This window comes from Perca flavescens, chromosome 14, assembly GCF_004354835.1.
Source record: "Perca flavescens isolate YP-PL-M2 chromosome 14, PFLA_1.0, whole genome shotgun sequence".
Classification (NCBI taxonomy): Eukaryota; Metazoa; Chordata; class Actinopteri; order Perciformes; family Percidae; genus Perca; species Perca flavescens.
The window spans coordinates 4,594,183-4,605,926 of record NC_041344.1 but is presented as its reverse complement, the minus strand read 5'-3'; the positions used below and the strand labels follow the sequence as shown (position 1 = coordinate 4,605,926).

Below are 11,744 nucleotides of genomic sequence, written 5' to 3'. Positions count from 1 at the left end.
ACCTTTAACTCGGAGGGCCTGGGGGTCCTCCCCCATAAAGTTTGGAGCATCAAACACTTAATTTCCGTCATTGTGGTGAATTTTAATGCAACAATTTGTCTTTTTTTTGCATCAATTTATGCTGGAAATGTCTTTTTTTTTTTTTTTTTTTTTACATAAAGGAAATTATTATTAAGTTATCTCCTGTGTTGTTCACTTCCTTGTTGCATTAACCCTCTGCACCCTTGTGACAACTCATGGTCCGTCTGGTTAAATGTCTAAAAATGCTTGTAAACATCCACTCTGTTGTGCACAGTCAATCTTTAGACATATTTTTTTCAGGACAAAGGGGGCTATAAGAATATTTGTGCTGCAGTGAGGTCATTTGAATGTAAAAGGTTGTGGGACCATAAAGACAAATAAATAAATAAAACGGAAATTGAATCGCACAGATATTTATTGATATCACACACAGCAATAAAAGCTAAGCCAATCTCCTGTCTAAAACAGTTCTCATATGTCTTGGGAGTCAAAAAAAAAATAAAAAATAAACATAACTCATACAGTGGACAAAATATCTACATTAAAAAAAAAAAGTCCACACACTTTTGCCCTCATGACTTTCACTTATGCCAATAATCAAATGTCATATTTATTGATATCACACACACAGCAATGCTACACAAGCATTTGTGTTGTCTAAAACAGTTCTCCTATATATTTGGAGTCATCCAGAGCAAAAGATAAACATTATTTTTTATTTAACCAGCTAGTCCGTTGAGAACAGGTTCTCATTTGCAATGGCGACCCGGCCAAGAAAACCATAAGCATAAAAGAAAACTTACAGTTTCACATTCAATATAGTACATAAGAAAACAGAATACAATAGGATACATAAGTACAGAATGTTAGATTGTGGTACAGATTAATTAATTAATAATGAACACTATGTAGACAAACTATTTACATTTCTTCAAAAAAGGCCCAAACGTATGCCAAAACTCAAACCAGAAATGCCATTCTTCTCTGTAGAACGGTTTAGCACGGTAATAGACTATCTTTGATCACATCTTACTATTCTGACTTCAAGTGATCTCTCCTCACAATAAACAATCTTTGTTGTCCCTTGGATGACGTATTGTCGGCCTTATATGGTCCTAATGTGTAACGGACCTGCCTTCCATTGGTTTACAAGACAAAAAACAAGTGTCTCCCAAAGCATCATGGGAAACAAAATGGATGGTTAGCATCAAAGCTAGCGGCGATCGGCGGCTGAAAATTCATAAATTATGGATCAATCTTGGATGTGAGAGTTTGGATTTATTGCTCAAAGACCCCGAAACAAGGCACAAGTTCCAGGCTGGATAGAAAAACCTCCTGTAGGGGCTACAAAGACACCACCGGGATGGCCGGAGTGTTAGCTTTTAGCTGGAAAAGACGGTAAGTTTGTAGCTCTTATGGCTGGGGGGGTGGGACATATCCCCTGCATCCCCCATGAAATCAACGCCTATGATTGACACAGACAAATGTTCATCACATGTACAGTCTGACAGCACGCATGTGACTATTGGCACAAATGAAATCCCATACGACTATTGGCACAAATGAAATCCCATACAATGAAAAACAATGCTTTGTTAAATGTATAAAATGTACATTTTAAATTCAAACCAGAGACGGTAAAAGTAACGTAATGTCACCCGTTGGTTTGTGGACTGCCGTTTTGAAGCCTCGAGTTTGGCAATACCGACGTCGCCATCTTTGGTTTTTTGAAACCGCACATGGTCAGTTTACTTTGAAGTGAAAACACACAGTGAGAGGGTCCGAGATTAAGATGAAAACATGGACAACACGCAAAAACAGGCTCGGGTCTATTTTATCGTCCACAGTGTTAGCATGGTTAGCATCGCTAAGCCTCTGTCCTGATTGACAGGTCCTGCTTTATCATCTATTTTAAAATAAATGGGGCCATAATTTACTAAATGAACATCATGCTGTATTGAAGAAGACTTGAAACTAGCGATTGAGACCATAAACTCTATGAAAATGTTTACTGCGGTTACAAATAAAGTGAGAAATAGGCTCATTTTCTCATAGACTTGTGTAGAAAAAGACCTCATTTTGGAGCCGGTGGAGTCGCCCCCTGCTGTAAATTAGAGAGAATGCAGCTTTAATTCACTTAATCTTTGGCTTCACTTTTTTAGGTTTTGTCCATTATTTTTTCCGGCTATTATACAAACAGGTCATTACAGTTCAACTATTACATTGTTTCCCCCGTTTGGTTCTAGTTGCTGCAGAATATCAGCGGTAGAAGAAGTAACCGTAGTTTCTGTAGTCGTCATGGTGTAGAAAGCAGCAGGAGGACTGACTTCTGTTGGACTGAATGAGGACGAACGCTGATGACAGTTGAGTTTTTACCGCTCTTGTTGCTGCGTGATGGAGGATCAGACATCACTTCCTGTTTCTGCTGTGTGTCGCTTCTGTTTGTCGAGCTGCAAAAGAGAGAAAATAAACATGGACGTGATGTTTTCATGCAACTTTTCAGTCAACGTCAACATGTAAAACAGCATTTATGGTAGGGGGTGGGGCTAGAAGTGCTGTCAATCTGACAATTGAGATTTCCATTGGCTCAGAGTACTGTCACTTGGCTGCCTGTTCTGCCAATCTTCCCAGTCTTTGGCTGTGTCGCAAACTGCCCACTTGCACACTTCAAACACTTAGTTTTAAGTATATAGTGTAGATAACGCAAAAAGTCAGTGCACTGAAAGTACCCGGATGACCCCTAAAAACAGTCAAAAAGTTTAGTATGTATGCATAATGAGGCACAGCCTATGACTTTTACAACTACGCTTAAAAAGTTTTAATTCAAAGAAGTACTAACTGAAAATGTTCAGCAACCTACAAGTGTAAACCAAATTGTAGGCCATACTTTTATCAAAAAGTGGACACAATGTTCACCTGAGGCCTGTACTACGAAGCAGGATTTGGCGTTAGCGAGCTAACTTCAGGTTCAACCCAGGGTTTTCTGTATCACGAAGGTGGATCACTTATTGGGTTCAATCGCCGTGGTAACTCATGCTGAACGCCTAACCTGGTCGGGAGCAGGTTAAGTTGGAGATTAGAGATCAACCGATTCAGCGACTGTATGGCCTATTTTCTCGCTTAAAATGTTTTCAGAAACACATTATGGTCTGTTTTGAAATTTGGGAGCATCCAGACCCATGTGACGCGTTCGTCCAATCAGCTGCCATGTGTTGCGTTCGTCACGCTCGTAAGTGTTTCTTTTGGGACAATACCAACCATCGAAAGTGGGCACTACAGCAGTAATTGGTCAGTGCACATTAGCGGTGTACTGACGGGAGTATGCGGAATGAGACACAGCCCCATGTTTCCATGACTATCCAAAATTCTGATGGAACCAGCACTGGAAATGTTTTTGTTTTTTTTGGTTTTTTTAAGTTGCAGACTGAGCCTATAGAAAATGTGTTTTGTATTCAGATATACAATTTGTTTCAAATGAAAACAAGTAGAACTAATAATGAATGTGATGTTGTATTTAGCAGAATTACATTATGTTCTATCCTATCCAATATTTCCTATATTACTAAGCAGATTTTCTATGCTGTATTCTGATAATGATGGGCCCACCCTTACTGATTATTGATCCCACCCTGTGCCACTTAAAAAATCCTGTAATTGCCCCTGGTTATGGTAATTATTAGATACATGTTTATGGTTGTACATGGCTTCCAAATTTGTCTGTTTCTTTGTTTGCAGAATATCTCAAAAAACTACTGGGACAAAGATGTGTGATAATAGCAGCAACAGTTCCCCCATGTGGCAGTTCATAGAACACTGTACATTGGAGCAAGGGTGTAACTTTGGGGTCATATTGGGGGCTTTGAGAGTCCCAATTTGGAGTAAAATTTAAATTTTGAGCATCAAACAGAAACACTTCATTTTCTGCATTCTGGTGAACTTTTCTGGAACAATTTATGCTGCAAATGTCTTTTTATGTGTAATTATGTAAAGGAAATTATAATTTAGGATTTTGAGTTTTTTGGAGGAGTGCACTTGCCAGTTTTGATTATTGGGGGGGTTGTAACAAACCCTCCCCATCCCCCCTGTAAATTATGCCCATGCATTGGAGTTATACATCCTAAACTGTTGAAATTATTTCTGATATTATGAGCAAAGTTTTTTTCAAAATAAAACAAACCCTAATAGAATGTTTAGAGTTTCTGAACATGACTTCATTGAAGAGTATTATGAAAGAAGTGCTGGAGATTAAAGTGTACCCACCTTTCCTCCAGGTGGTGACGGTGATGCTGATCATGATGATTAAATAGAGGATTCCAATCACCGTACGAACACACATCTGCCACGGATAAGGAGTCTCTGGAAGAATAGCTTGTGTGTGCCAGAGGAATACATGATACAGAATTTATTTTACATGCTCTCTCAGATTAAACCCTTTATTATCCATTTAATTTCATATGAAGATCTATTTCATCTTACTCTTCTTTTTGTTGCTTTGTTGTAGTCGTATCTTAAACATACTTTACTACAGAAAGTGTTTGAAATGGTTGACAGGCTGTGGTCTGTAATTTAGCAAAGTGTTCTCACAGCTTGCTGAGGATGTTGTTTGGTTGATTTGTCACGTTTTGAAATACCATTAACCTCAGAGTTTTGTGTGAAGGCAGACACCTCAGGTTCTTTTTCACCTGTTTCTATATAAAGGAATAGAGACGATAGACACCAATCTCATGTCTGTACGTTCAATATGAAGCCTGTTAGCTTAGCTTAGCATAAAGAGTGGAGAGGGAAACAGCTAGCCTGGCTCTGGCCAAAAGTAACAAAAATCACCTACCAGCAGCTCTACAGCTCACTGAATGCCACATCATATCTTGTTTGTTTAATATGTGTTTACCTCCGCCCATATTTCTGTGTTTCTCTCCGATTTCCTGTCTCTTACCTTCGATCACGTTCAGATAAACAGCTGGTCTTCCATCACAGTAGTAAAGTCCAGAGTCACCAGGCTGCACGTCTGTTATAGTCAACGTCTGGTCAACAGGGGAAACATCAAACCTTCTTGGTTGTATTCCACCAGAGTCTCTGGTCCATGTTGGAACATGTGATGCTCCGACATCATGAGGACATGTCAGAGTGATGCTGGTCCTCTCTGGAGCAGGGACTATAGTTGTTCCTTTAGAACAAACACATACAACTTTACTTTAAAGTTTATTTGTTATATTGTAAATTTGTTATAGTCCTTACTAGTAACTAACGAACTAACATTTTTACATTTACAAAGTGGCGATTTTAAGTTTTAAAGACAGAGAAAAGAGAAAGCAGAACTCTGTTACAGAACAACTTTATTAAAGTTTGATGTTACCTGATGGGATCACCGTCAGATCTTTAACTGCTTCATTGTTACAGAAGTATCTTCCAGAGTCTGAGACGACAGGTTTTAGAATGAACAGTGACTTATCAGCTAATAAAAGGTATCGTCTGCCCGGGTCATCAATGTGTTTTACGTTTCTGCCCCCACTAACTGTCAGTATGTTAACTGTGTCTCCATTCCTCTCTCTGCTCCACGTCACGTCTCCCTCCACAGAGTGAGGACATCGTAGAGGCACATATGTCTTTTCTTCAACTATTTGATGGATTATTCCTGCAAAAGAAATGGAGTTTACAATAAGTAAGAATCTGTTCTCAGATGTCAGCATTTCTAATACAGTATTTAATTAATTTATAATAATTTATACTCTTTATTGATACCCAATGGGGACATTACAATTGACACTCTGTTGTTATTACACACTACACACAGGCCTGAGATACACACACACACACTCTCAGGTCCTTTACATGCACTAATGGAGAGATGTCAGAGTGAGTGGGCTGCGGCTGCTGAACAGGCAACCTGAGCGGTTGGGGGGGGGTTCAGTGCCTTGCTGAAGAGCACCTCGGCATCACCCAGGAGGTGATCTGGCATCTCTCCAGCTACCAGTCCACCGCCCGTTAGGGTGCGTACAGAAAATACATAGTACTATATTTATTGTACATGCTCTCTCAGATTAAACCCTTTTTCATCCATTTAATTTCGTATGAAGATCTGTTTCATCTTACTCTTCTTGTTGTTTCTTTGTTTCTTTGTTGTAGTCGTATCTTTATCAGTTGTTACGTCTGCTTCTTTTGGAGGAAGTGCTGCTGATGTTTGTCTTGTTGCTTTTGTCGGGGTTGTTGGGTTTGTCCTTGTGGTTGTTGTGGTTGTTGTGCGTGGTGCCTCGTTACCTTCAGAGCAAGAAAGAGAACATAAGATAGGACATGAACATACTTTACTACAGAAAGTCCTGAGACGATCTTACACTCAGTTTGAAATGGTTGACAGGCTGTGACCTTTCTGTGGTCCGTCATTTTGCAAATTGTTCTCATGGCTTGCTGAGGATGTTGTTTGCTTGACTTGTCACATTTTAAAATACAATTAACCTCAACGTTTTGTGTGAAGGCAGCATTTAACCTGTCCTCTTGGTTGTGGTTATTTTTCAGCAGCTTCTATTCAAAGGAATAAATCTTTATAATTGAAATTAAAAACTTAAACACAGAAGTGCAGATGTAGGCTGCACCAAAAAGCTCCTCAAATACAGGAAGTAAATATTCCTGCAAACCATAGTGCCATGAACTTAAAACTTGATTTCAAATCCTTGTTCAGACATAAATAATGATTATATTATACTTTACAAAATAGTTGCCATTAAAGGTTAAAAGGGTGCATTTACATTTAAAATGCATAATTTCATTATTTTGCCTGAACATATTTTTTTAATCAGTTTTTTTTTTTCTTAAACATTTAGTTTAGAGACATGATTCTGAAAAACGGGAAGAGAAACAGAAAGCAGAACGATTTTATTGGAGTTTGATGTTACCTGATGGGATCACCGTCAGATCTGCAGCTGCTTCATTGTTACAGAAGTATCTTCCAGAGTCTGAGACGACAGCTTTTAGAATGTGCAGTGACTTATCACCTAATAAAAGGTATCGTCTGCCCGGGTCATCAATGTGTTTTATGAGTCTGCCTCCACTAACTGTCAGTATGTTAACTGTGTCTCCATTCCTCTCTCTGCTCCACGTCACGTCTCCCTCCACAGAGTGAGGACATCGCAGAGGCACATATGTCTTTTCTTCAACTATTTGATGGATTATTCCTGCAAAAGAAATGGAGTTTACAATAAGTAAGAATCTGTTCTCAGATGTCAGCATTTCTAATACAGTATTTAATTAATTTATAATAATTTATACTCTTTATTGATACCCAATGGGGACATTACAATTTACACTCTGTTGTTATTACACACTACACACAGGCCTGAGATACACACACACACACTCTCAGGTCCTTTACATGCACTAATGGAGAGATGTCAGAGTGAGTGGGCTGCGGCTGCTGAACAGGCAACCTGAGCGGTTGGGGGGGGGTTCAGTGCCTTGCTGAAGAGCACCTCGGCATCACCCAGGAGGTGATCTGGCATCTCTCCAGCTACCAGTCCACCGCCGTACTTAGGTGCGTACAGAAAATACATAGTACTATATTTATTGTACATGCTCTCTCAGATTAAACCCTTTTTCATCCATTTAATTTCGTATGAAGATCTGTTTCATCTTACTCTTCTTGTTGTTTCTTTGTTTCTTTGTTGTAGTCGTATCTTTATCAGTTGTTACGTCTGCTTCTTTTGGAGGAAGTGCTGCTGATGTTTGTCTTGTTGCTTTTGTCGGGGTTGTTGTTGTCGGGGTTGTTGGGTTTGTCCTTGTGGTTGTTGTGGTTGTTGTGTGTGGTGCCGTGTTACCTTCAGAGCAAGAAAGAGAACATAAGATAGGACATGAACATACTTTACTACAGAAAGTCCTGAGAAGATCTTACACTCAGTTAGAAATGGCTGACAGGCTGTGACCTTTCTGTGGTCCGTCATTTTGCAAATTGTTCTCATGGCTTGCTGAGGATGTTGTTTGCTTGACTTGTCACATTTTAAAATACAATTAACCTCAACGTTTTGTGTGAAGGCAGCATTTAACCTGTCCTCTTGGTTCTGGTTATTTTTCAGCAGCTTCTATTCAAAGGAATAAATCTTTATAATTGAAATTAAAAACTTGAACACAGAAGTGCAGATGTAGGCTGCACCAAAAAGCTCCTCAAATACAGGAAGTAAATATTCCTGCAAACCATAGTGCCATGAACTTAAAACTTGATTTCAAATCCTTGTTCAGACATAAATAATGATTATATTATACTTTACAAAATAGTTGCCATTAAAAGGTTAAAAGGGTGCATTTACATTTAAAATGCATAATTTCATTATTTTGCCTGACTTCGCATTTATAATCTGGAACTAAGGAATGCAAGGCGGTCCTTTTTCTCCGACATTATTGCCAGAAACAATAATAATTCACGTGCTTTGTTTGCTACTGTTGATAGATTAACAAACCCTCCAGTACCAATAGCATCTGAACTGTTGTCTACCAAGGCTTGCAATGACTTTGCCTCCTTCTTCACAAACAAAATTCAGAAAATTAGACAAACAGTCAGTGCTTCCATATCAAGTACAGGATATGTGTTGTCACAGTGTGTACGCAAAACAAATTCCAACATGACACAATTTCATACGATCAACCTTAAAAACCTGGAGGACATAATACAACATCTGAAAACCTCCTCCTGTTGCCTTGATATTCTACCAACGGGTGTTTTCAAAAATGTTTCGAATTGTTTGGCTTCTGATCTTCTACAGATTGTAAACACGTCTCTGCTCTCAGGTATCTTCCCACAGGCCCTGAAAACGGCAGTCATCAAGCCACTCCTAAAAAAGAACAATCTAGACATGACACTAATGAGCAACTATAGGCCAATATCAAACCTTCCATTTTTAAGTAAAATCATAGAAAAAGTGTTTTTTCAACAACTCAACCTTTTCTTATCGCTAAACAACAGTTTTGATGCCTTCCAGTCAGGTTTTCGACCACACCACAGCACTGAGACAGCTCTTGTTAAAGTCTTTAATGACATCCACTTAAACACAGATAGTGGCAAAATTTCAGTCTTAGTATTACTTGATCTCAGTGCTGCATTTGATACGGTAGACCATGACATATTGCTTGACCGATTGGAAAACTGGGTTGGTCTTTCTGGCTCAGTACTAAAGTGGTTTGAATCCTATTTAAAGAATAGGGACTACTTTGTGTCTATAGGTAATTATACATCTGAGCATACAAATATGACGAGCGGAGTTCCCCAAGGCTCAGTTCTGGGGCCTCTTCTGTTCAACATCTACATGCTTCCACTGTCTCAGATTATGGAAAACAACAAAATAAGTTACCATAGTTATGCGGATGACACACAAATTTACATAACCTTATCGCCAGGGAACTATAGCCCAATACAACAATTAAATATGTGCATTGAACAGATTAATGATTGGATGTGCCAGAACTTTCTTAAATTAAATGAAGAAAAAACGGAGGTGGTTGTTTTTGGAGCAAAAGAGGAACGATTGAAAGTCAGCGCTCAGCTTCAAACGACAATGTTAAAAACAACAGACAAAGCCAGAAATCTTGGTGTAGTCATGGACTCAGACCTGAATTTTAAAAGCCACATTAACATAATTAAAAAATCAGCCTATTATCACCTTAAAAATATATCAAGGGTTAAAGGGCTTATGTGTCAGCAGGAGCTGGCAAAACTTGTCCATGCTTTTATCTTCAGTAGACTTGACTACTGTAACGGTGTCTTTACAGGTCTCCCTAAAAAATCAATCAGACAGCTGCAGCTGATTCAAAACGCTGCTGCTCGAGTCCTCACTAAGACCAAGAAAGTGGATCACATCACTCCAGTACTGAAGTCTCTACACTGGCTTCCAGTGCCTCAAAGAATTGATTTCAAAATACTTTTACTGGTTTATAAATCACTAAAACGGTTTAGGGCCAAAATACATTTCTGATCTGCTACTACACTATGACCCACCCAGACCTCTCAGGTGGTCTGGGACAGGTCTACTTGTTGTCCCCAGAGTCAGAACTAAACAGGGGGAAGCAGCGTTCAGTTTTTATGCTCCACATATCTGGAACAAACTCCCAGAAACCTGTAGGTCCGCTGCAACTCTGTTCTTTTAAATCTAAGCTAAAGACCTATCTTTTTGATGTTGCTTTTCTTTAAATAATCTATTTTATTAACTTTAATTTCTTATACTGCACTGTAACTTTTATTCTTATACTGCACTATGAATTTTATTCTTGTCTTTTAATGTTTTTAATTTGTTTATTGTTTTTTAATTGTTTTCTAACTGCTTTTTAATGTTTTATGTAAAGCACTTTGATTTGCCCTGTTGCTGAAATGTGCTATATAAATAAAGCTGCCTTGCATTGCCTTGCCTTGAACATATTTTTGAACATATTTTTTTCTTAAACATTTAGCTTTAGAGACATGATTCTGAAAAACGGGAAGAGAAACAGACCGATTTTATTGGAGTTTGATGTTACCTGATGGGATCACCGTCAGATCTGCAGCTGCTTCATTGTTACAGAAGTATCTTCCAGAGTCTGAGACGACAGGATTTAGAATGTACAGTGACTTATCAGCTGATGAAAGGTATCGTCTGCCCGGGTCATCAATGTGTTTTATGAGTCTGCCTCCACTAACTGTCAGTATGTTAACTGTGTCTCCATTCCTCTCTCTGCTCCACGTCACGTCTCCCTCCACAGAGTGAGGACATCGCAGAGACACCGGTGTCTTTTCTTCAACTATTTCATGGATTATTCCTGCAAAAGAAACAGAGTTTACAATAAGTAAGCATCTGTTCTCAGAATGTCAGCATTTCTAAAGTTGCAAATAAGTAAAACGTCCTTCGACTATTTTATGGATTACCTCTGCAAATGAAACACAGTTTTTAATAAATAAGAAAACTCTCAATTGAACCTTGATAAAGTAATTGAAGTTTTTACATTCTACGTCAACTATACCAGATTCCACTGACAGAAGCTTCAAGACCTCACAGTAGAGACTGCATACCTTACGTATTAGTTTTTCTCAATCGATTTGGAACGTTTACTGAAACAAACTTACAGTTGTTAGAACTAAGTACAATCCTAACACCACGTGGTACTGTAAATTCAGCACATCACTCTATGGGACCTGCAAAAGGTAATTACTCAAAGGAATTAGCTCATGTCTCAAATGTAAATAAATCCATCACTGAATAAATCATTGTCATCAAAACAAATAATTGCTTAGACCAAGACAGTCAAAATGCAAAGACATCTTGTGTACTCTGAAAGTGTGATAGTTACCCACTCTATAATATAGTACTGTCTAGTTGCTAACGTTGTATATTTAGGCAGCTTAGTATTGATGTCAGCCATGGCACACACTATACTTTCAACGAAACATGTATTTCTCATTGTATGTATACACCAGCCAACCGTAGATACATGGAGAAAGCCTCTAAATAAAAAAGATACAACAGCAAAATGATCAGGAACTACTCTACGATACATGCAAGAAAATAGGCTGCACTCTCCGACCACTACCCCCTCTCTAATGCCCCTTCCTTCTGCACGGGCAGGCTGTTGCCCTTGTCTGTCTCCTGCATGCTCATTATTCCTGTAAAATTCAGTCTTACCCTTGCAGTATACAGTATATTTGAGTTTGAGAACTGATTGCTTACAGGACGAGTTTCACCTGTCAGCTGAATTGGACAGTATTTGCATTTGGTTGA

The 11,744-nt window shown here is 38.7% G+C and overlaps 1 protein-coding gene across 1 annotated transcript; it reads right to left on the bottom strand.

Annotated features, from left to right (window-relative positions):
* Positions 1–2,270: 2,270 nt before the first annotated feature.
* On the bottom strand, positions 2,271–6,399 carry LOC114568525 (uncharacterized). Its single transcript, XM_028598140.1, has 6 exons — positions 6,372–6,399; positions 6,112–6,276; positions 5,375–5,653; positions 4,955–5,185; positions 4,282–4,389; positions 2,271–2,471 (listed from the first exon to the last, which is right to left on the bottom strand). The coding sequence occupies exons 1-6, from the start codon at positions 6,397–6,399 to the stop codon at positions 2,431–2,433; spliced, it is 852 nt and encodes a 283-aa protein (XP_028453941.1). The 3' UTR covers positions 2,271–2,430.
* Positions 6,400–11,744: the final 5,345 nt, after the last annotated feature.